The following is a 26,077-nucleotide window of genomic DNA, read 5'->3' on the forward strand; positions in this document are numbered from 1 at the left end:
TATGACTCACTGATTTTTTGTGCTCCCTGAGATGCACAGGTTTCTCCCACTAGCACAGCAAACAATGTATAGATCACAAAGGAAATAAGCATGCTAGTTTCTCAGCTCTGTACACAGAGAATAGCCATCCAAAATAACTGACTTAAATGCCAGGGGGGAAAATAAAGGCAAATCACTGTAAACAAATAATTAGTCTTCCATTTCAAAATGCTACACTTCATCCCCAGGGTTGCACATCCCTCTTGTTTCAGTGAATGTTGCATTTATTTTTGCTTTTTATTTAATGAACACTTAATGAACATTTAATGAACTTTCAGAGGCAACTGTATTTGTTTATTAACATTCATTGTGCAGCAGAGTCTTGCATCAAAGGTGGTATTCTAGATGATTAGAAAGGTGGATTTAGTTGGACATTGAAGTCTAGATTGTGACTTGGGCTACCTGGTTGCACAACAGAACTTAGGGGAAGTTAGAGCCTGCAATTCTTCATTTTGCTGAGGTGCACAGAGCCGTTAGGATGGATACTTCAGCTGCTTGCAGCTTGGGGGCAGAACCAGCCCTGTCAATCGCTGGCTGACAGGGAAGCCCCACCTCTGGGAAGTTCCCATCCGTTGTCTCTGCCTCCCCCTTGACCAGTGACTCCTCTTGCCTTTCCTGCTGCAGAGCTTGTGGGAAGGAAATTGCAGACTTTTATTTCCAATTCTGCACTAATATTTGGACTCAGTAGTGTATCTGATTCCCAGCTGTGTCCCAGGACTGCATTTACCCTTTTGGGCGATCATCTTTGCCCCTGCAGGCTTCACAGTGCAAGCGAGGTTGAGTAAGTCCACAGTTTCTGGCCTATGCTGGAGACAAATGGATCCTCCAGAATAGTGATGGAAATTGACAGCCAGAGATTTGGGGTTGTCTCGTTGGGATTTCTGAACCTCTGCAGTAGGAGATGTGTTTTTTAATCAAAGTACATGTCATACTGTCTGTACTTCGTGGAAGTAGAAATGAAGTATCTTGGCTGTTGATGTTTTCCCAGAGGGAGACAGATTCAGGGGGTGGGGTATTCCCTTGCTGCCTGTGATTGGCAAGGCTGGTCCCACCCCCTAGCTGTAAGCAGGCTGATGTACCTGTTGTAACAGGTCTGTAGAGCTTATTACTTGAAGCCCAGGTCTACACTATAAACTTACAGCGGTGTGACTATATTGCACAGGGGTGTGAAAGATCCACACCCCTGAGCAACGCGGTTATAGCGAAGCTCTCCTGTCCGCGTAGTAGCATCTTCACTGTATGTTTTAAGTGTAGACCTGCCCAAAGAAAAGAAATCGTCAGGTAAATGCAGAATTCCAGCTGGATGGGCTCGGAGTAAGCAGGCACTGTATGTACCCTTATTCCTACCCCATCCCTATCCGCTACACCTTGGCATAGCAGGTGTCGTAATGCGCTGCTGATATAGGTGAGCAGCAAATTCCTACCCCTAGAGCAAGAAGCAAGCAGGGGAGGAATTGTGACTCAAAAGGGTCTCTGTGTCTCAGTACCTCGTACAGTACTCCAGAGTGGGGCACCAGGCCTTTGCTCACCAGGCCTTTGCTCTGGGCTGTGGCTAAACTCGCAGTGTGGCCCTAAGAATGTCACTCCCTGTTGGACAACACACAGTGCACTCACGGCCTTCCACATGAGCTCACAAGCTAGAAGACAGAGCCAGGAAACCACAGTGCAGTGGCAGGCCAGAGGAAGGCGGGCCCAGTAGTGGGATGTTTAATTTTTGTAATGCTGGGTCTCTGGGATTAAGAGGCTCTTTGGAAGGGTTGGAATGAAGAGATGCTGGATGCCTGGCATCGTGAGACCAGGAGGTAATTCCATGCACCTAAAGGGTATGTCTACACAGCAAAACAGGACCCGCAGCAGCTGACTCAGGCTTGCACTGCGGGGTGAAAAATAGCAGTGTAGACGTTTGGGCTCAGGCTAGAGCCCGGGCTCTGAATCCCAGAAAAGGGGAGTGTTAACACCTACCCTACTATGTTTAGCCAGGCAGTGCGAGCCCAAGTTAGTTGACCTGGGCTCTGAGACTCGCTGCTGTGGGGGGATTTTTTTTTGCTATGGGGACGTACCCAAAGCCCCCGTGGAAAAAGGTGGGAAGACCGGAGTGGGATAAGGACACACAAAGAGCTGTGAGGCAGGCATGATGGATGGAGCAGAAGGCATGGAAGGGATAGGTGACGGCGCTCGTTTGCACCACTCAGAAGGGGCTGCTGTATTTTTTTTTAAGCCAAATTGGTACGAATCAGAGACACAAACAGCATTGTGGGTACTACTGGAGCCGCTCAGGCGTGACGGTAATACAAATGATGATGATAACTGTCATCTCCAAAGACTTCCAGATGAAAGTGTGTCACAAGTTTTTAGTTTAAAATGTGAAATAAATAAATGAGACGGCACAGTTATCAGCCATCCCTTCCCACTCCATTGGACCCACGGCTGGCTTCTGGTCCTCTGCAGAAAAACGTTATGCATTTAAAACGGTGCGTGCGATGGAGCATCACAAAGACCGATATATTTCTCTGTACTAAAGCTGCCAAACTAAAGTTTTTGGCCAGTCTCTTTTCCATTGAAGAATTCACTTCATGGAACCCTGTGGTATCGTCCCTGGTGAGAATTAGCCAGTTAAAGCCACATATTCCCAGAATCATAATGGTGACAATGAAATTACTTCAGATTTACACATAGATGGTAGAACTAGGGGTGCTGCAGCACCCCCTCGCTTAAAATGGTTTCCATCATACATAGGGTTTACAGTTTCGTTCAGTGGCTCTCAGCACCCCCCTCTATACAAATTGTTCCAGCATCCCTGGATTTATATCAGTATAGGGCAGAAGTTTGCCCTTTGTGTGCATGCAGCTACAGAATAGGTAGAGCTTGCAGAGACTGTAATACCTAGTGCTGCATCTTGATCTAAACAACCTCTGCTTGGATCAGGGTGGAGGCCTGTATGCTGGGAACCTATAGTCTTTGCTGGCTGCACCACTCTATTGAAGGTGAACTTGAGTGCAGCGAGCTACATTTTATACATATCAAGGACATCCCATAGGCCCAGGGTGCGTTGCCAATCGGCAGCCCCTCAGTTGTGCAAACGTTTGGACGCTCCTCTTGTAGAAACTCTCAGAGTTTGCCACTCCAGCCAGGTTTTGTAAATTTCATTACAATGACAATGGGGACTGAATGAGAGGGCTCCACTGGTTTGGTTTTTTCCCCCTTTCTCTCCATGGGAAAGCTCTATGTAACATTATAATTACTTCAAACATTGCGGTCCACAGAGGTGGGGAAGAAGAGGATGGGAAGTTTTTTTAGACTTTATTTTATTTTTTCATTTGGAAATGAAGCCTATTTGCAGTAATGTTGTCACAGTTAAAATAAGGTTTAAATTATAGGGCTGGCTGTGGGTTTTTTCCCCCTTTCTTTCAGAATTTTTGCCAACTTGCAATTTACTTAATGAAATCCTGCTATTTTGTTTAACGGGGATATTTTTTGCAGATGTTGATTTAACTCAACTTTATAAAATATGTGAATTGTGCAGTTTCTTTCCTATTTTTAACAATGTAAGGATTCTAGTTCACTAACTGGACAGCATGTATAATGCCAGCATCATTGTTTACTGTATTCAGGTTTAACAGTGTCCCATCTTTACCTACCACTCACACACATTCCTCTCCCCACCAGAAATAGTGGGAAATCTTAGGACAAGGAGTAACATGTGTAACTGGTGTAAATAGGAATTAAGCATGTGCAGGCTGTGGAACTGTGTCAACAACTCTGCTGATTTACTCCAGCAAAACATAACAGATCTCACTTTTTCACTGAATATTTTTTCTGCTGCTTTTGGGCTTATTTCTTCATGTGTATATTTGTGTGTGTGTATATGTGATCTGTACTCACAAGGGACTTTAACAATGAAGTGAAATGAGATAGCATGGTGCCAGGTAATCTTTTTAGCAAATGCTATTGGACCTACTTTGCCAAAAATGTTTCTTTCTTTATTTTTTTAATCAATTCACATTGAAAAGAGAGAGAGACTAACATTTGTCCCTTGGTGCTAAACTGTGTGTAGTGTGTACAGTCTTGAACTCGTTAGCCACAATGAAGCATTCACATGCTGTGTTAATCTGACTGCCCCTGATTTGCAAACGTTCCTACTGCCCCTCCTGTCCTCTTTTCCTTAAATGAGAAAGTCGTTTAGTGTTATACTCAATCAAGCAGTCTTAATTACCAGTGTTAAAAACTGAATTCTTTAGAGTGACTCCCTCTTTGCAGGAATGTTCTGTATGCCTAAGTGAAAGACTGGCAGAGCTAAGAGCAGTAATGCTGATCAGGCTGGGCATTTTAGATTTGCTGTTTCTTGGGATTAAATTGAATACTTTCTAAAAAGGTTATTTGTTTAGCTTTAAAGTCTTGTACTCGCCCCCAAAGATGTCGGCTTGTCCAAGAAAGCTAGGAGGATATGTCAGTCAGTTGAAGGCCCTTTCGTTCCTGGGAACAATCATATTTCTCCTGACTACAATGAATCCCATAACGAACCCACAAATGATTATAGTTACATTACATTGAATGAGTGACATGGAAAACCAGGAGACTCAAAGTTAATGCTGTCCATGTGTCTTCACTGTATGCTTCATGCCTTAGGTACTAACGTGCCCATAGTGTATCAAATCAGGCCCCCTGTTCTTTGGTGACACAAAACAAGACATGATTAATGGAGTTACTCTGGATTTGTATTAGTGTAACAGAGCAGAATATGATCCACTGAGTTTGAATTTTCTTTCGTGAGTTGGTTTCTCTCCCATCAGTCACCTCATTTGGGGATTATGTGTGTGTGTATGTTGGTATTTTCTTTTGTTTCCACTTAAAAAAAATAAATATTTTTTAGAACTGAAAACAGATTTCTTTGGGAAGGGTGGGTAGTTGTCACGAGTCACCTCCTTTCTCATGTTTCAGAGTAGCAGCCGTGTTAGTCTGTATTCGCAAAAAGAAAAGGAGTACTTGTGGCACCTTAGAGACTCCAATGATGAGACTCACTTCACATCCGATGAAGTGAGCTGTAGCTCACGAAAGCTTATGCTCAAATAAATTTGTTAGTCTCTAAGGTGCCATAAGTACTCCTTTTCTCCTTTCTCATGTGTACATGCATGGTTAGGGATTTTGTCAAATGGGAGATTACTCTGAAAATGCTTTGGGGGATTTGTAAAAGCCATGCATTACTGACTTGCTGGGTGTAATGGATTTCTGCTAGATGCTATGGATTATCTTGAATATGCCTGCTTTTTAGATAATTTAATAAATACATGGGGTCCAGTCTCACCAAATGAAAGTATGTGCAACCACAGAGCGGAATTGCAGCTGCCAATTCCATGTCTGAATTTGTTCCATTATGTTTATCTGATAGACTTCAATGCATTTATGGGGCCCATTGTAGTGAGTATTTAAAATATGGTTAAGTTTCTTCCACAACTGTGTTTAACCCACATTAGCAGAAACCATCCAATATCTGCCCTCGTGTAGTACAACTGCTCCCTTAGGGTTATTAATTTTCTCTACCGAATTTTGAGTGAGGAGTATTCAACAACACGCTTTAAACTACACAATCAGTTCTCCAGTATAGTATGCAAATGACAAGAATTATTTTCCACTGATCTTTTCTCTCATAGGGGCCGATTCATGATGCTTTCATAGAGAGAGAAGGATAGTTCAGAGAGGCAGGAGTCTCCAACATGAAACTTTCAGTGAGATGATTCTGAATGTTCAAAAATAAATACTGATATAGAGCTGAAATCCTGTGGCCCTTAATTCACTGTTTACACGGGAGTGAGAGCCCAAGTGTTTGGGCCATGAGTAATCCTCAGTGGGGGTAGGCAGAGCAGAGGAGCTGCTGACTGTAAGCAAGGGCTGGAATAGTTATTGAAATGTCTACATGTATATAAACAAGCTAGTGATCCGAAAAATGTACCAGTGTGTGTGTAGATATGCAGTGGTGCATGTTTCTATGCCTGTGTGTGTGTGTGCGTGCATGCAAGTATGCGTTTGGGGGTGTCTGTATGTGTGTGTTCGGGCGAGTGAGAATACTGGCAGACCAGGGGAAGAGCAGGAATCTTTCCCACATTCTCCATCCAGATCTGGATAGTTAAAAGTGCTACTGATGATGCTACTTAATCCCCACCACTGCTCCAGTCCTGTCCCACAGGGCAGAGTTAGCTACCAACCACAAAGAGCCCACTTCCCCAGAATCACCCTTGCAACGCACAGACCTCATCCGATTATCAGTCAGCCTCTCTCCAAAGGAAAAGAGGGGTAGAACCCATATACGATACAATTATATCCCTGTATTATAGCTCAACTGGCTTCATATTTGCAGAGGTACAAAGGACAATTAGGTGTCCAATTCACACTGACCCTAACTCCCCTCTCCTCCCAAAGCAAATCAACAACCCCCCCGACTGGGTTATACAGAATCACATCAGTTGAGCCACAGACCAAATCCTGCAGTGCTTTCTCAAGACCTCAGTGGGATCGTTACTTGGGGCAGGACCCCATTGGGCTTTGGCCCAGTAGGAACAAAGCTGTAATCTTAATTTCATGTTGCAAATCACGTTGTGTATTGCCCCATGTATGTGTGGATATTGATCACGTATTGAAAAAAGCCCGGTGGTTGTATATGGGGTGAGGGGCTGGTTCAGGTGGGCAAGGGCTGAGAGTCACTTGCAAGATTATCCAGACCTCCTTGGGCAGAGGGAGGCGCACTGTGATGTGGAGTCTGTATGGGGTACTGAGCGTTAGCGTGGTGGGAAGGAAGTAAAAGGGAACCCCAAAGAACCCAAATTGTGGGATGTATGGGGGGTGGGATGATAAAACTTGCACTCCAGTTGAAACAGGCACAGAACTATCCATGCTGCAGGGCCCCCTCTGAAGGTAATTTCCTTCACACTTTTCTGGGCACTGTCACTTCCTTTCTTGTCCCAAAATGCCAAATCATCCAAGGGAGAAAGAGAAATGTCCCAGCCCAGCCATCCCATCCAGACCTGGGTATACGGGTCCACTTGCCCCATGAACACATGTTAAATTACAACTTGTCCTTGCTACATTAGGGTATTAAATGTGAGCTACCCCTTTTATCATATTGTAAATGTACCAGAGCACAGATTGTTGCTTTTACCCTGGGTTTGACGGTGATGCCACACCATCCTTTGGGCCATGAAAGCTGGTAGCGATAAAGGAATGCTTGCCGGCCCTTGAAAGCTGGGCTCGGTTCCACATGCTGCTCAACACAAAACGTTATTCCTCAAGCCAAGGGTTGCACATTCCTCAAGAGCCACGTGGGGTGTCACAAGATCACTCTACTCAGGAGCAGGACTGTGGCAACGGGGTTGTAGAGGGGAAGCAAAATTATTTATCTTCAGCCATTTCACAGCCCAGTTGGAGAAAAATACTTGATAAGCTCCCTAGTTCCTCACCTTTTGCAGGCCTCACCAACCTGACATTCCTTAGCCTGAGCTTGTTCTCTGGGTCGGCGATATGGTTTTCATAGAGCTTTCACAGTCAGGGGTATTTTCAGTTGTATTGGTGTACAGCCCACAGATGCCTGTCTCCAGAACTCTAATTTTCTCTCTAGTCTGCTGCTTGCAGCCATGGGCCGAATCCTACCATCTTCAGTCCATGATGGTCAACGTGGTCTCAGTTCTATCAGACTTTTATCTGCCTCCCATATCCAACACTTCCCACAGCAAAAAAACAACAACAAAAAACCCTGTGAAAATCACTTCAGTGTCAACATGAAGTCCGAGATCAGAATGGCACTGAGTGAATTTTCTCTAAGTAGGAAACAATTCAGTTGGGAGTTAATTGTAGGCTCCTTAAAAAAAAGAAATGTGTATCTGTGAAATCATATCTGCATCTATCAGTGGTTTGGTTTTTCTTTTTAAAAAAGCCTCATTACTAGTTTTCTGGTTTATAGGAAAGCATTCAGAAGCTATTTCACTCACAGCCTATTTTGTATCTGATGTTGTACAAAAGCTTTTAGGTCTGAATTTTCAAAAATAAGCACTGTGGGATATCAGCTTTCAGATACCCAGCTGAAGACACCTTAAAGGGCCTGATTTTCAGAACGTGCTGAGTGCACGCCTTTGGAAAATCAGATTCCATTAAGATGTCCCAAAAACTGAGACACCCAAATCATTAGTCACTTTTGAAAATTTAGACTAGATTTGGGTTTAAAGATAACATAGAAATGAATCTAGTTGTTTGAACTGCCATTTGACTGAGAGTCTCACAGCTCCTTCCTATCGTGTGTGATTTTATCGCTGAGTCTGTTCATAGGCACAGAGCTTGGCAGGAGCTCCCACTCCCTCAGTGTGCAGAAACTTTTGTGACTGGGGAGTGGAAGGAAATGTGCAAAAATATTTTCACTTTGACAATTACAGGTGTCTTAGTAATATTGAGGATAACAATGGCCAAAATAGCATGACTAGCTAGTGATACGCTTACTTAGCTAGCATGGCACTTGCAACATTTTCTGGGCACAGATGTCCTTTGTTATTCTAAAATGCTTATTTCCCTGTTAGATATTATCCTAACCCCCTGGAAAAATCTGCCACAGGTTTTCCTATCCTCAGCATGGAGGCCGCATCACTAGCGATTAGAGGGAATGTGAGTCAGGAGTTCTAACACGGCTTAACATAATTTTAACTTGATCATGGTCAGATGATGTGGTGGTCAACTGGGGCTTCTACGGATTACTGCAATATGATGAATACATAATATTGCAATCATAATGATATCAGTGCTGGATGGACATTAGTGTTCTCACAGCTGCTTTTTTGCCAGTGGAACTTCATTGGTGGTTGTGCAGCGGCTGGAGGTGTGAGGATTTGAACATTTGTAGACATGCCTTTACAGCTGCCTGACATGACAGTCTTATAAAAACTGTGTCTAGGTCCACATAGAACACCTTTGTAAAGTGGCCATTCCTGGTCTAGGCTGGCCGGAAGAGCAGTGTTTATGGTTTGTTAGTGTGAAGCATGCACAAATGGTGTTTTAACAGCCCCAAATCTCTGTGCTTTGGGTTATCCTCTTGTAAGATGATCGTCCAGTAGTTAAAGCAGCTGACTGGGAATTCTGGGAATTCTGCATTCTATTCATGGCTCTGCCATTAACTCATTGTTTGGAGTTGGGTAAATATTTGACTTTTCTCTCTGCTTTCCTTTCTCCATCTGTAAAATAGTTCTCCTACAGGGGAGCTGAGTCTTAATTCATGAACCTTTGTAAAGTGCCTTGAGAGCTAGGCCTGAAATGGAAGTGCAAAGTAGCATTATTTCTGTTACTATTAAATTGTACCTAATAATTAGTTGGTGTTTGTAAAATGCTTTGAAGATTTCAGATGAAGATATTTTAGAGGCACAAATAATTATTATTACAGTTTTCAGGGTCCACTGGTTCGGGGAAGCATCCCCATCTCTGCTCGTTTTATCTCCCTATCTGTCAAAGATTAGTTTTCTCTCAGCATTAAAGTTGGGATTTTTCAATACACTCTACATTGATCTAACTGTGCTTCCATTGAAGTCAGTGGTAAGATTCTTATTGGTTTCAGTGGGAGCAGAGTTAATCCAATGGAAATCTCACCTCAACTATGGGAACTGCATTAGATGGTTAGTACATTGTTGTGTGTCAGAAGGGTGGTTGGGTTTTTTCTTTTTCTTTTTATGTTTGATTCTAAATGTTCTTTCTTGCAACTTGTGGTCACAGGATATGGTTGAGATATTGCAAGGAGCCTAATGTAACTAAAAGGATTTGGCAGGCTGAATTTCTGCCCACCATCCCAGCCAAAGTAGGAAGTGGTTAGGGTGGCCAGGAATGCAGCATGCGTCCCCTAGATTAATTAATAACAAGAGTTGGCTCTGTGCCACCCCAAGCAGCAGAGAGATAAAGCAAACAAAGGATGGTTAACAGTGGGGGGAAGGAAGAGTTTGACTTTGCTGTGGCTAAAAGGGAAACATACAACTGAATGATTTATTATATGAGTTCTCCCAGAGCTGCAAGGGTTTTCTGTCTTATGTTTCTGGTAAAGGACTGCAGGAACGCTTTTAGGATCTGAGAGTCACAGTTCCCAAGATCTGAAACTTTGGTAGAGGGGTTTTTTAAGAGATTTTGGTGCCACTTCACTGTCCCCTGCTCCCTACCTCCAGAGGGCGCAGTGTACATTGGGTGATTTCTCCATGTAGCCTGTTGTGTCCTGAAAACAAAGCTGAAGGGCACGAGAAAAAAAGCAGAGAAAAGCTAAATCTTGCCAGAATGAGCCCAGAAGCCTCTGGTAGCTGTAGGCCCCCAGATTTCTTGGCAAGTTGATTTCTGTAAATTTTTTCTCCTCCCCTGCAACCCCCACTTCCCATCTTCCATCTTGTTTCTCTCCCCTCCTCCTGGACTGTCGAAGATTCCTGTCTGTTTCGGTCAGGGCTGATTACCCCAGGAAGACTCCTCTGCCACTAATCACCATTCTCTGACATGGAGTACGTATCATCCAGTTCTCTTTAGGCCTTGGCCTCTTGCCCTCTTGCTTTATCAGAAGAAATGGCCTTGACTGGAGTATTTGCTGAGATCCTGCTGTCGTTGAAGTCAGTGGCAAAACGCCCATTGACTTGCACGGGAGTGGGCACTCGGAGAACAAATGAAAAATAACTGGTAGCGAGGGGCTGGATCTCCATTTGAGAAGCGCCTGGCAGGGAGTGAAGGAAGGCAGTTGATCACAAGAGTCAAAGCTGCCAAAGGGGTGCTGCTGTTTCACTACTGTACAGCAGCCTAATGCTGGTCAGAATCTGGGACATTTGCTGGGATTGGAACTGCCCAGGGCTGATTTCCTAAACCTGAAAGAGTCGCCGCCAAATTGGGGCTGATGACAGCTCTGCTGCTTTCATAGTTGGCAGGAAATGTAGGTGGTTATATTTTGGACTCCTTTTTATGACATATTTAGATGACTGTGTTAACTTTACATGCCATGTACAGAGCAGTTACATGTACAGCATAACACACAGATGTGCTCAAATGTCATGGATGTGCCTATGAAACTTTTAGCCATGAGAAATGGAGATTAACGGGACTAAGTTACCTTGGAAAAAAATCACCTTTGTACCAGAAAATACTGTACTCCGTGGAGTTGGCAAATAATACATAAAAAGGTCAGCGACATGCACAGGGTGCAAGTGACTGCCATTTTTGAGGTTGAGAAGGAATTTTTTCCTGGATCAAATTGGCAGAGACCTTGGGGGTTTTTTAGCCTTCCTCTGTAGCATGGGAAATGGGTAACTTGCTGGTATAAAGTTGTGTAAATGGTGGATTCTTAGTAACTTGAAGTCTTTATATAATGATTTGAGGACTTCAGTAACTCAGCCAGAGGTTAGGCATCTGTTACAGGAGTGAGTGAATGAGGTTCTGCAGCCTGCAATGTGCAGCAGGTCAGACTAGATCAGTGGTTTTCAACCTGTGGTCCACAAACCTCTGAGGGTTTGCAGACTATGTTTAAGATTTCCAAAGGGGTCCACACCTCCATTCAAAATTTTTAGGGGTCCACAATTGAAAAAAGGTTGAAAACCACTAGACTAGATGATTGTGATGGTCCCTTCTGGCCTTAAAGTCTATGTGTCTAAAAATAAATACTTGGTTTTCAAATTGTTTGCTTTTTCATTGTTTCTCCTGAATAGCCAGTTTCTCTCTTGCCAAAGAGACCCTCATAAATATCAACAGGGGAGTAGAAAAAAACTTTATATGATATTTAAATATAATATTCAGGACGCACTATTTAAAAGGCAAGGGAATGATGTGTCAGAAACCAGTTTCTTGAAATTAGTCAGTTTAAAAAAAAAATCCAAGTTGAGAGTGTCATTTAAATTGGAGTTTTCAGACGAGAACTGCAAGCCGCGCTTTAACTGTAAAAGAGCTGCATATGGCTCGCAAGCCATGGTTTGGCCACCTCTGATTTAACCTGTTCTTAAAAAACCTCCAATGACGGAGATTCCGCAACCTGCCTAGGCAATTTGTTCCAGTGCTTATCTACCCTGACTTTCTTAATGTCCAACCTAAGGGATGGATTCTTCAATCACTGGAAGTTTTCCCTGAGCAGGAGTGGCGCCATCCGTGGATATTTGTATGCAAATGGTACAAGTTTGTCCTTTGTGTAGAAAGGAAGTCTGTGTTGTATTCCTCAAGGAGAGATTCCTCTTCCAGAGAAGATTCTGCTGAAAGAGTGATGGTACCTCCAAGCCCCCATGCTGTTCTCTGGACATCCTCACCTCCCATCGCCCTCTCAGTGAGGCACAGTGGCCTTTTTGAAGGAGCAGGGCCTATAGTGCCCATGCAATCCAGAGGCCTGTGGGAAGTTCTCCTCCGCTGAGCAGCCCCCAGTCAGACACATGCAGCTCAATTCCCTCTGCACACATTCTGGCTTTCCCTCGGCAGAATTTTGCAGTGGGCTGTATGTCTCTTTCTCAGGGAGGCAGCCCAGGGCTCTATAGCCGTGACTCCATTTCCACGGGAGCTACACATACCCAGTGCTCCTCCCCGCAAATTATATCTGCTGCTCCTCTCTCCCTCCTATTCCCTCAACAGTGTCCTCCTGAGTCATCTTCCAGTGCAGGGTGCTGAACCCCTTAGCTCCTCCCGATAGGAACAAACAAGGGGGACCCTCACATCTCATATTTTTTCTATCCTACATTGGATTTTCCTGTGGGAGGGACAAACACTAAGAATTGAAGCCTGACACTGGGCTGTTTTATGCTGTGTTCCAGCCCTAGAGGCGCTTACTTTGGTGACACATTGAAGAGAATCAATAAAAGAAATTGCGCTTATTGAGGGGAACTTTTTGTTTTTCAGTTCCTCCACAAAATGGCGAAATGTTGGACTCTGAAAGAGTTCCAGAGCTCTCCTGTGAGGGGATAACTCACATTTGCAAAGCATCTGCCTTTCCTAGGGTTGGTGGCTTATTTTTCTGAATCTTAGAACTGAACGAAAAATGGCAGTTACGGTTGTTGAGAACGGATAGAACAGGAACCAGTGGCTCTGAAGGTATCTCAAAGAATCAGCCTCCATAAATAAGCAATTTTAGTAGTGACATTTTAACTGAAAAATGCTGCCATCTGTCACAAATCAATATCTCTGCACCTGAGAAAAGCAGATATAAATGCGTGTAAGAAAACAGTGGAAAATGAGAGCATTTGGGATTATCATGTTCTATTCAGTACACATGATCACATATTAATTTCTCCACAGGCAGAAAATCCACACAAGCTTCTTTATGTTGGAGCTTAATATAATGTAGTGGTTGGGATTTTTTTTTGTTTCTTTTTTAGTGATCCATTCCAGCTGAAACTTGTAAGCCTGAAGTATGTTAAGTATATTGGTTTAACAAAAACGATTGTGAGCATTGCTGGGGCAGATTGACAATTAATTGTATTTTGTAGGGCCATAAAAATTCCATTTCTGCTGTGGAAAGTTTTAACCTCTTCACTACCCTGGAACTTGTTTCAAAGAACATTAACAGGGTTCATTTCCGCTGATGGCTCCCTCGTGGTCTGTAACAAGATGTTTTGGAATATGCGTTTTCTTTTTGCTGCACTTTCTAGCTGGACCTTGCTTAGGAAATTATTCACAGCCAACATTTTTTTCTAAAATTATCTCAGTTCTATGCTTTCTTAAAATATGTAGTGTTTATTTTGAAGCAAAGGTAAGATATTACTGAAAATAAAAGGAATTTTATATATATATATAGTCTAAAGAGGGATAAAAGTAGAATGGAAGGCCTTCTGCAAGCTTCTCCATGGAGTGAGCGAAGGATATGACTCCATATAATAAGATTACAGAAATGGTACATGGCCCAGTAACACATTAGAAATTCTTTATTACAGATCAAGGGTGGGATTTTTCAAAAGTCCTAAGTGACTTAGGAACACAGGCTTTATTGAAAGTTGGTGGGACTTGTGCTCCTAAATAATTTGGCCACTTCATAAAATTGCACTCCAACTCTTTTACAAACAGACCCAGATATTCAAATCCCTGTCTGTTAAAAGAGTTTGGGTGATGCAGTAACTTTGTTACATCACCTTTCCTTTGGGCAACCCATAATAAGTATCATTCAGAACATATGTAAACAACATCCTTTTGGGTTAGTCTGTAAAAATGCAATAGAGTGGGATTACAGTTCTTAGTCCCCTTGGGAGTCTCTGCTTAGAAAATAAAACAGCTTGATTTGTGACTATTAAAATATGATAGCACTTGAATGGTAATAAGCATCAAAGCATTTTATTAATTAAATTCCGTCTCAGAACAAAAGTACTACCAGTCTCCATTGCCTGTTTACAATAGTCCGAATCACAACAGAATAGTGACCAAACTTTGACATTATTTTTCTGAAAACACACATGCTACATGATATGTAAATCTCACTCACAACCATGTATCTGTATTATGGAAGCACCTAGCAACTCTAAAGTTAAGGGTGGATTCAAATTAGTGTATAAAGTACTGTTAAAATCCCTCCATTTCACATGCTAATGGTTAAATTTAGTCTCCAAATTTAACACACTGAGAGCCCCGATCCTGCAAAGTGTGCTGCATTGAAGAACTGCTTTTGTCCTTATGGTGGAGCCTCATTGATGTGCCACATGGGTGCTGAGGTTTTCCATGCACAGAACAGCTTGGACCTAACTCTTTAGCACATGCTTTGCTGAATAGGGATGGCTTAAAGTATATGCCAAAAGAAAAGGAGTACTTGTGGCACCTTAGAGACTAACCAATTTATTTGAGCATAAGCTTTAGTGAGTAGCTCAAATAAATTGGTTAGTCTCTAAGGTGCCACAAGTCCTCCTTTTCTTTTTGCGAATACAGAGTAACACGGCTGCTACTCTGAAACCTGTCATTAAAGTATATGCTTATAGTTAAACACTGCTAAATTGGGGCCTAAATTCAAACATTAAAGTATGAAGCAGAGATATGTTAATCTTGCATGTTGTATAATATCTAGTGATTTTTCTGTGTTTTTTGGAAAATTTTTGCAAAATTTGATGGACAATTCTGTTATGCTTTTAAAGGCAGTAAGAAACAGCCAGCAAGGACATTTTTTTTTAGGATTTTGTTTACAAGAAGCATTTTATTAGTGAAGTGCTTTGAACTTTACTTACATTTAAAGTGCTGTCAGCTCACAAACCGTCAAAACCTCAAGTTATGTTTTCTTTACCTTGAGACCCCACACAGAGAGAGAGAATTTCCTTTTGGATTTCCTTTTGGATGTGTCTGCTGTGAGGTACAGCTTCACCAGGGGAAATGGTGACGCTAAGGAACAAGCCCACAAGTAAACAAGAGCCAGAGTTCCAGTGTATACATCTGATCGATAAAGCTGGCTTTGATGGCAGAGATAGCTCTGACGCCAGCCAAAATGTGGTTGCTATAAGTTGTCGCTGCCTATAATGATAGTTGTTAAAAATGTGGCCTGTACCACCATTGAGGAAGGCAGTATAGGGCTAACATACTTCTCTTTCTTCCGAAAGAACTTGAACAAGCACGGCTCTGTCCAAAAATCCCTCCTGATCTTGTCGTCAGCACATAAAGGGCAGCATGCAAAGTGGGGGGGAATAGGCTATTTATTTAAATTGCAGGGATATGACTTTCTGTCCATTGCCCCTGCTGTCTGGTGAGTGGTAGAGCCTAATGGCTGGAGGCGAAACTAATACTTGGCAGTGGATAAGACACAGAACAGGCTCTCTTGTAATAGAGGCTGGCTAAAGTGCTTGCTTCATGTCAGGGTTGCAAGATGAGTTCATCTTTTCAGGATTTGTTTGAATACGCTGAGAGATAAAAGAATGAAAAGCAATCCACCTCTGCACAAGCAGCCACTTTGTTCAGCAGGGGAGACTGCCGAAAGGGAGGCTATGTACGAGGCACATAACGAGACCCTTTAGAGAGCTTTCCGGAGAACAGCCTTTTCATTTGAACCTTTTAACTGTCTCCTTTCACTGAGTTTTGTTTGCCTTTCGGCCGTAGATGGGTTTCCTTTTCAGCTATTGCATGGCTTTTAAAAGCCATTATTAGCCCACTCACCCCCCAAAGAAAAGTGGGATTGCAGGGGAGACGTTTAGCTGCCTTGTCCGTCCAAACACAGTTAACTAAAACTAACATCCGTCTCTGCTCTAAACATAGGAGATGTTTCAAATACTTTTTCATTGCTTACCTCCCTCCTTTTTGGATATCCTTGAAAGGAACTGAAATGAGGGGAAAAAGAGATGAAGTGTGTTGGCTGGTTCTTTTGGATTAGAGATATTGAGTGGGTGTGTGGATGGATGTGTGTGTACACACCAGTTTGGGGGTAATTGATTCTCAAGTCTCGTCTGGAAGTTATTTTAATAAAGGCACCTAATCTCCTGCCTTCATCAACAGTGATGTAATGATTGATTAGGAACATCCTAGTTGAAAAAAAAAGTCCCTTGTTTTCACTACTTCAGAGAGGGAAGAGGAATTCCTATCAAATTATTGCATATTCTTGGAAAGTATGCATACTATTGGGGACACTAACAGCCTGCTATTAGAGCTGGAAATTGATGTAGAGAGTATGCTGCATTCCTTCATCGTTGGTTTTATTGGACAGAAGGCAGAGCGATTTGCAGTAAAGAATTGAAAACACCTATTAAAAATGTCTAATGCTGACTGTTCTAAAGAATTTTACTTTTAACTCAATGCAAAATCAAGTTTTGAAGATATCCTCTCTTTAGTTTGTAGGGAAATTTAGGGTTTTAAGTGGTAATTTCTGAAGAATATAATAACAAAAACTACTTACCTAATGGGCAAACAGGGCTTTGCAAAGGTTGTGAGGTTAAACGGATGCAGAACTCTGTAATTGCTAGCAGGCTCCAGACTTTACAGATGAAAAGCCACAGACTTTACTGTAGCTCAGTCTGTTGGTCTGACTAAGACTTAATGTGGGACAACAACAAAACTTAACAGTTGGTGTGGGGGTACATTGGGCATCTCAGATACATGATATTCTAGGGAAAAGGTGATCTAGAAAGCTAGCAAAAAGATACAATTTTTCTGCACAGCAAATGATGTTTGTTTACACTGTACACCATGGAAGATTTAATTACAAATGAAATTCAGCTGCTCAGTGCCTGATTTCTGTTCTTTCTACTATAGTTCTGTCTGTTAGTCATCCTCTGCTCTCCTCATAAAATTTAAGCTTTTCAATAGAAATATATAACTGTTATGTTTTAGTATTTTATAAAGAAGAAAATAGGCATGCAGACCTGGAACAAAATAGTATTCTCATTGGATGGCAATAGACAGGGGGAAATTGTAATATAAGGCCAGGTTGATTATACTCATTCCAAACTCCTTCAATTCAGTAGGTTGTACGGACATAACTGAGGACAGAATTTGATTTGGCTGATAGTGTTTTGGAAATCCTTGACTGACTGAGACTTCAGTCAGTACAGATTTATGTTAATATCACTGACTATATTAATGCAATTTTGCAAATACTACAGTAATACTGCAAAGAGATTCAGAAACTTCTTTTTAAGCAGTTCCCTAAGTCTTAAAATTACTGTTCTTCATTCTGATTAGAGATTTGAGAGGTTGAAGAACTCGCTATGTCATATTTGGATCTAAACAGATCTTTTTATGAGTCAAAATTAACTTTGAATCTCCTTCCCTTACTCACTCTCCTAAAACTGTATGTTCCCATGACTAGTGCCTGGCAAGTCATCTTGACATGTTTTGGGAAGAGCAAAGTCTAGTTGACAGTATTTATTGATGTGCTTGGAGGATACATGGTCATCACGGAACTTTGGATGAAGTCATGGCTCTTCCAGAGTAAGCATGCTGATCATTTAACTCCCCCATAAGCCATGGGCTGTAGGTTCTTTCGAGATGGTAAAGGAGATAAAGGCTTTTGGTCAAAGGGTTAAAGAAAAAAAATCTTCAGTGTTTACAAATTCATTGTGCTGTGAACAGTCTGGAGAACTTGGAAGGGCTCTTTATGATATAGTGACTCACTGAGCTGTTTCCAGCCCTTTAGGAAGATGGAAGGGAAATTTGCTGGAGTTGGGATTCATTTTTTGCTTTGGAGCCCAAAGCAAACAGGTTGTAAGGGTGCTTTTGTTTATGTAGGTCAATGCAATGTGTCGAGCCAAAGGGCTAAGTTATGTGATTGTGCTGGATGTTACTTCCCTAGAATAATTTTCTTAGTTGAACAGGAACTTTAACTTCTGCCCAAAGGTTTGACAATTAACTGTATTCAGTTTGACACAGCCTCTCCATACTAACGCTCAGTGTGTCAGAAGGCAAGTGGCAGATCTTTTATAGCTAGGCCTATACATTTCTGACGTTGAATTTAAAAATGGTAGAGTCCAAGATGGAATATGCCGTTTGGGGTTTATGAGATGGTGAAAGGTTAACCTTGTGACTGCCTGTGAGTTAGTCAAGAGCTGAATAAATCTTTCTCCTATCTCTTGGGTGTGTGCATGTAAAGAATGGTGGCGGATACAGTTTTAAAGACTTCATCTGTGATGTTTAGAAGAAAAACATGGGGATGACTTTGATGGGAGAACAAAAGACTCCCATTTTCTCAGTCCAGCCTATGTAATTTGCTGATTTTCTGGATTCGGACTTAGATTTTCAAAGGCACCTAAGTGACTTAGGTGACTAACTCCCAGTCAGTTTCTGTGGGATTTGGGCACCGAACTCCCTGATGCTGTTTTGAAAACCGCAGCCCCAACATTAACCTCTCTCTAGTTCAGGTGTTGGCAACCTTTGAGAAGTGGTGTGCAAAGTCTTCATTTATTTACTGTACTTTAAGGTTTCACGTGCCGGGGCCGGCAGCCGGAACCCCAGACTGGCAGCAGAGTGCCACTAAAAATCAGCTCGCATGCGGCAGGTTGCCGACCCCTGCTCTAGTTATTCCATCATGCAGCTGTTTGTCTTTTGACAGTGATTCTTATTGTGAAAAGAAAAAAGATCAACAAGCAGTCATTTAAACTTATATTGTCTTTTTCATTGTGACAGTAGTGCTGGATCAAAACCTTTTCGTAATGATAGGTGATGTACTTGTTTTTAAAGTAGGGGTGCCGTAAAGTTGGACTAAATTTTCAATCAGATTGCTGCTAAATTCCTGTCTAAATTAAGTGGCTTTTGAAAGACTGACAAGCGAGGTGACACACACACCAAGGGATGGGTCAGTGGTTAAGGAGTAGCCTACTAATGGGGAGATCTGGGTTTAAGCTCCTACCACAGATCTCCTGGCTGAGTTTGGGCAGGGAGCTTAGCCTCTCTGCAGCCCAGTTCCCCCGCTATAAGAAATGAGGGTAATAGTATTTCCCCAACTTCTATTGTGAGGCTAAATACATTAAAGATTGGGAGGGGCTCAGATACCTTGGTAATGGGGCCCATAAAAATATGTAAGATAGAAATTCAGTGTTTGTTGTAAGACTCTTGTGTCAAGCTATACACAAAGGAAGGCTCAGTGTGCTTGGATGCTGTTTTCAGAGCTGTGCTATTCTGTGCTCATTACATTGGTTATTAGGGCACCGTAATCTGTATGTCTGCAGAAGCATTGTATATTGTGCCGAAGATCAAGCTCAGTTCAGAAAGGCCCTTTTTCTTCAGGGCACTCATTTTCTCAGGCTGGACAGAGGGCATTCCAAACAGGAAGCCCAAAAGGTATTTCCCGTGCAAACAGAAGAGCACTTTTAATACCCGTTCCCCTTTTAATTGCTTCAACAAGGAATGGGCCAGCCTGCAAATCATGGCGGCTTGCATTAACTTCTAGCCTGATCTCCCCTTATGCTAATTATGGATCTAAAAAAATAAAAACCGAATCAGTACTAGCACATGCTCTCATTTATTTTATTTATTGGCATTTTTAAGGCATCTGTTGCCATAGTAACCCAGTCCCAAAGAGTCCTGAACTCCTGCTCAGAACCCCATGTAAGTATTAACATCCCCATTTCACAATTGGGGGATGGAAGCACAAAGGGTCAGATTTTTAAAGGCATTTTGGCACCTATCTGTAGAAATACCCTGACAAATTGGCCCTGAAGTGACTTGCCCAAGCAGTAACAGCAGAACAGCTCCGTCGACTTCAGGAAAGCTACGGTGACTGGTGTATGTAGGTGTAACAGAGCTGGATTTGGTATGCCATATGTTACAAAGAAAGATTTTGGTGGAATTTGGGCTCCTGAATGCAGAAGCTAAATATCAAAAGTAGCTCAGGAATGGAGAACATGTTAGTGAGAAAGTGGTGTATTTATTGCTAAACTCAGCCATGAATGTCTTATATTCTGTATATATAATACCCTATACCAACAAAATTAACTTCCCATTGGAAGTATTTCCCTCCTGTCCCTCCCCTTCCTCCCACCACCGGTTTAAAGATTTGGAGTGTTCCTGGATGGGCGTTGGATAGGGGAAAGGGGAAGCTGCAGTGAATCCACTGTGTGTTTACTGCTCACCCATCCCACTTGGCCTAAATGTAACTCCATCCCCACCTCACCCTCACTCCCAGGAAAGCCAGAGTTCTCCTGCGCACAGTATATGTAAAAACACAGCGCTTACGCTAATGCACACCAACTTTGAGCTTTCTACAGCAACATCCTTTGTCTCATTGTTTTGGATTTTTAGCCACAGAGCTGGGATTAGGAGATGGAGATGTATGTTGCCACTTTCTTTTGTTCTTGCAGCGTATGAAAGTGATACCTGTCTGCACATCCGTGTATATTTTATGTAAAATTCACCTATGAACTGAGTAAGACATAACCTGCAGTTGTTTTTGAATTAACCTTTCTGTTTTCCCTTTGTTGGCCAGGCTGTAGTACAGAGTGGAGCTGGGGACTTCTGTTTCCTTGCAGATTCACCAAGCCTCACTGATAGAATCAAATAAATCTTTGAAACAAAGCCCATTAGGAAAAGACTAAAAGAGCTACATCTGTATAAATTGGCGAAGGGCTTGCCTGTACACACAAACTGTAAGCCTTTAACAGTATAGTTAAAGCAACATAACCCCCCTAGTGTGGATGCAAGGGAAGGGGAATATACTGTATTGGTGTAAGGCACCTTCATGCCAGTATAACTATGTCCACATTGGGGATGTGCCAATTTAACTACTTGAGTAGAGAATCGCACCCCTAACAGAAATTGTTAGGGATACAGACTAGGTCACAGAAATGATTCACAGTGTAGTGAAGGTGGTAATGAGATAAAGAGAATGTATTTAGGGTGGTACAAGGAATATCACTTGGAGTAACAGGGCAAAAGTAAGAAGGGAGAAATTAAGGCTGAATATTAGGGAAAACTTCCTGACAGCTCAATTAGAGTGTGTAGTGATCTCCGCTGGGGGGGGGGGGTTGGGGGGTGCCAGGGAACCCCATTGCTTGCGGCTTTACAAACTAGAGTAGAAAACGTACTATTGAGAACATTCATGGGAGTTGGATTTGGATTAACTAATAGGTCTTATGCATCTTCTGTTTCTAAGATCCTGGGAAGAAGAATCTTATCTGAAGTCCATTGCCTGTGTAATGTAGGAGGAATTTCAGCCCCAGGATCCTACCTTGTCTTTCATCCAAAATTTTAGTAGCCTGTTTATCAAAGGCAGTCCGATAAATTTCGTTGTTTAAGTCTTAGCGCTACTGACCATGCATTTCTGAGAAATCCTGTTTACAACCAGAGCATTTGTGGAGCCAAAAGATGCTTTTAGCCCTGCCTAGCCTTTTATGGAGGAAGTTGGAAAACAGGTTTCAAAAGCTGGAGGCTCTGAGGGTGAAATCCTTGCCACATTGAAGTCAACAGGAGTTTTGCCCTTTTACCTCAATGGGTCCAGGATGTTGCCCTAAATTTTTGATAGCCGCTGAGCACTGGCTTGCTCCTTTGTCTAAGCCACCTTAAGCAGCAGGGAATCATCTAGCAGGTCTCATTCGCCACAATAAAGAAAAGGAGTACTTGTGGCACCTTAGAGACTAACAAATTTATTTGAACATAAGCTTTCGTGAGCTACAGCTCACTTCATCAGATGCAAATGCCTTCAAACCTCCGGGTGGGGACTTTGTAGAAACAGGGCTGGAGCTTCTGCTTGGCAGCCATTCACCTGGATGTGTGAGTGTGTTCACCTGGAGATTATATACACAGATGTATGGGGGATGGGGAGAGCCGTTCTCATACTTCCTTTGAGGTTTGTGCCTGTGACAGCTCATGGGCGTCAACATAAAGGGGCTAGTGCTCGACAATAAACATTCCCCGTCCTTGTCTTGCTTGCAGCCAGATTTTTGCCAGGCTGTTCTGTGTTTAGAGGTGGAAAAGCCCAATTACCTACCATTTTTCTCCTCCTTCCCGCTTCCCCCCCATTAAAGTTGTATAGCTACAACTCAAGTTAAACTCTAACAAAGCAGCTTAATTCAAAGACTGTTAATGGGAAGGAAAGCCCATTCCACTCCAGTGTAATTTGAGAATGAAAAGAAATGGGGCTGTAGGCCTGTGCTTTAAATCCGGTGCCTTAATAGAGTCTCTGAAGCAAAATAATGGCATCACCCTGTGTGTGAGTTAATCAGACTTGATGGCATGAAGGCAGAGAGGTCAACAGGCCACAGTCTTGTGATATATTGTCAGGGAGCTTAATGCAGGGTATAGAACAAGGCTGGCTCAAAGCAGAGCTCCTTGCCGGGTTTATAGCTCTGGGACCCTTGCCCAGAACAAGAATGTTAGGCGTATTTTATACAGAAGTGGCCAACTTAGATTGGTTATGAAAAGACCAGTCCCTACATGCAGTAACAAATGAAGTAATTGTTTTCTTTAATTTTTTGTTTGCTTATTTATTTATTGATTTACAAAGTAAATCATTTAGCACTAAATAAATCTAAAGCCAAAAAATCGAACTCCAAAGTTAATGTCCTTAAAAAAAAAAGAGCTTTGTATAGGTGAAGGAAAGTGTGCATAGCTCACTCTTCTGCTGGGTTTAATCTGTGCACTTCATTAGTATTTTGAATGCTGAGAGAACTCTGATGCTGTATATCACTAGTAGCTGGAAGATCTAACTTAAAGCTAATTGAAATGCCACTGACTCGAATAGAATGGAGAATATGGATGAAGAGTCTCTGTTTATTATACGGTCATCCTTGAAATCACAGAGTGGATTTTTGGAAAATAGCCTGTAAGCATCAGGATTACGTGTTTGGAAAGAGCCTGTTTCACCTTTTAGGGCCCCTTTTAGAGATGTAAATTCCTGTACAATTTCTAGACGCACTGTAAATAGTGATAAGCATGAACTTTAAAGGCATCTCCAGCTGTCCCAATACCTCCATTCTTCATTGAACGTGGTTCAGAGAAGGAAGAAGCCTTCCTGTTGGTCCGGAAGATCAGTAATTCAAGGTTACATACAAATATTTATATAGTTTTATGGAAAATATTATACCCTTGGCACGAAAGGGTGCCTCACATTTCTTGTTTCAGAGTAGCAGCCGTGTTAGTCTGTATTCGCAAAAAGAAAAGGAGTACTTGTGGCAGCTTAGAGACTAACAAATTTATTTGAGCATAAGCTTTCGTGAGCTACAGCTCACTTCATCGGATGCATTTCTTGTTCTCACTAGAGGGACACCGGAGCTTGTGTCAAAGATTGTTAGCTAGGAGAAATCTTCCAGAATATGCTTGCATTCAAATCCTTTACCTTGATAGGTAATAACAGTTCATGAGTATATCTGTGCATTACTTGTCAATATGAGTTTGCCTTTGAAAACCAAGGTACATTGTTTTATATGTTCCGTGACGATGATAGCAAAGGCCTGGCTGAAGTAACTTCTGTTTTCAAAAGTGAGTTGGAAGAAATTTCACTGACATTTTGTGTCCTTTGGTCTCCTAGATTGTCAAAGGAGAATATTAATGTTTAAGTTAATATGGGAGTTTATTCCCTGGTATTCTGATAAAATACTTTCTCCATCCCCTGACATCAGGTGGGACATGAAGGAACTTGCTTTGGTTCTGTTGGTACTTGAGGAAAAGTGCAGTTGGCCAGCAAATAATATGTGGGATACTAAAGTCTGAAACTATGCAGTTGGGTCACTTGCTGTGATCAATGAGAACTGTCAGACCTGTGACCATCCTCACCTTTAATATTGAAAAGCAAACCATGGAGGCTATAGATCCCAGGCTTCTGTGTCCCAAGACAGAGCACTGCATGCTGAGACTTTTGGTTTCCTTGACCCCTACCCATATGTTAAAGAGGAAGAGCTCTATAGTCAGCTAGGTTTCCCCTTCCTCCAGAAAATTTAAGGGGCTGTTAATTTCACTACTCATGTCAGTTAATATGACTCGCCTGAGTCAGTGTTGCATGTTCAGCCCTCTTAAGTTGTAATCAGTGCTACTAACCAGCTAAGAGTTTGCACCTATTGTTACATTTTTATTTTGTTTCTCCCGACCCACCACCCAGTCTGGCCTTCCTGGTTTGTATCATATTCCTGCTAAGTCTTGTCTTTTGGATTGTAAATTCTTTGGGGCAGGGACCATTGTTTATATGTCTGTATAGCACCTAGCCCAATAAGGTCCAACCTGCTTGTGGCCTTCAGGCACTACCACAATACAAATGTTGAAGTGTAATAGGTGGGATCTGTGGGATCCTGACAAGTTGCCCACATCCAACATGTTTGGATGGCTCTGATCTAGGCACAGAGGGTTTGCTGTGGGATTGACTTAGTTTGGGGTTTCTTTCCTTGTGTTATTTTCAAGCAGTGGTAATTATTAAAAGGGTTATTTATTCGTGTGTGGCTTGAAATAGGCCAATGCTATATCAGCAACCTTGAATGTGTCTTTGCTTTTCCCCCCCCACAGATGCCAGTATGTCACCTGATGCCATTAAGCAGAGCCACTGGTGTAATGTTGCCTACTGGGAACATCGGACTCGTGTGGGACGCCTCTACACAGTGTATGAACAGTCTGTCAGTATATTTTATGACCTACCTCAAGGAAATGGCTTCTGCCTCGGACAGCTAAACCTGGAAAATAGGAGTGAGACTGTTAGAAGGACTCGAAGTAAAATTGGCTATGGGATTTTACTTAGCAAAGAACCTGATGGTGTGTGGGCCTACAATCGCAGTGAGCATCCTATCTTCGTCAACTCCCCAACACTGGACATTCCCAATTGTAGGACTTTAATAGTACGCAAAGTGATGCCTGGCTATTCGATAAAGGTATTTGATTACGAGAAATCTTGCCTCTTACAACACGCCACGGATCTGGATTATGCAGATGGGCCCTATGACCCAAACAGTGTTCGGATAAGCTTTGCTAAAGGATGGGGGCCATGTTACTCGAGACAGTTCATCACGTCATGTCCTTGTTGGTTGGAGATATTACTCAGCAACAGTAGATAACAATCAGCCTCTGCCGAAAGAAAGGGAAAAAAGAGAGAGAGAGAGAAACAAACAGACTATCCCAAATATCATCTACCTAGATTTAATATAAAGTTTTATATATTATATGAAAATATATATTATACTTGTAATTATGGAGTCATTTTTACAATGTAATTATTTATGTATGGTGCAATGTGTATATGGACAAAAAAAGGAAAATGCACTTTGGCTTATATAATTCTTACAATACAGATTTAAAAAAATTATACAGCAAAAATAGGAAAAAGCCCTAATTTTGATGTATGGTTTTTTGAAATATTATTAATACCAGACAAAAAGCTAATACCAGTCACTCATTGATAATAAAGTATTCGCATTATAGGGGGTTTTTATTGTCTTTTTTTTGTTCCCGAAAGAGGGAAGAACAGTTATTTTTCTGTCTTTAAATAAAGTTCTGAGCAGTCTCTCCTCAGGCATTCTGGAGTCAATTTAGATTTTCCAGAGTGAAGATTGCAGGCTCAAATCCATGCCAATTCACTTAAAAAAAATCAACTCCTTTCTGACTAGAGGGCTCCAGTTGTCTCCAGTGCTTCATACATGAAGGGAGGCCAAGAGCAAGGGGGTGGAAAAAAGGATTAAAGAAAATCTGTTTAAAAATGTAGTTTTGTGTGCTGCTCTGTATT

The 26,077-nt window shown here is 42.0% G+C and overlaps 1 protein-coding gene across 2 annotated transcripts in view; it reads left to right on the forward strand.

Annotated features, from left to right (window-relative positions):
* The window catches only part of SMAD6 (SMAD family member 6), a 79,223-nt gene extending 53,443 nt beyond the window's left edge, over positions 1 to 25,780 (forward strand). For both annotated transcript variants that reach the window (XM_038420801.2, XM_038420800.2), the window contains one exon: positions 24,871 to 25,780. In XM_038420801.2, coding sequence (XP_038276729.1) covers positions 24,871 to 25,412 — 542 coding nt within the window. In that variant the 3' untranslated portion in view covers positions 25,413 to 25,780. The remainder of the gene's footprint in view (positions 1 to 24,870) is intronic.
* The last annotated feature ends 297 nt before the right edge of the window (positions 25,781 to 26,077 follow it).

This window comes from Dermochelys coriacea, chromosome 10 (assembly GCF_009764565.3).
Source record: "Dermochelys coriacea isolate rDerCor1 chromosome 10, rDerCor1.pri.v4, whole genome shotgun sequence".
Taxonomy (NCBI): Eukaryota; Metazoa; Chordata; order Testudines; family Dermochelyidae; genus Dermochelys; species Dermochelys coriacea.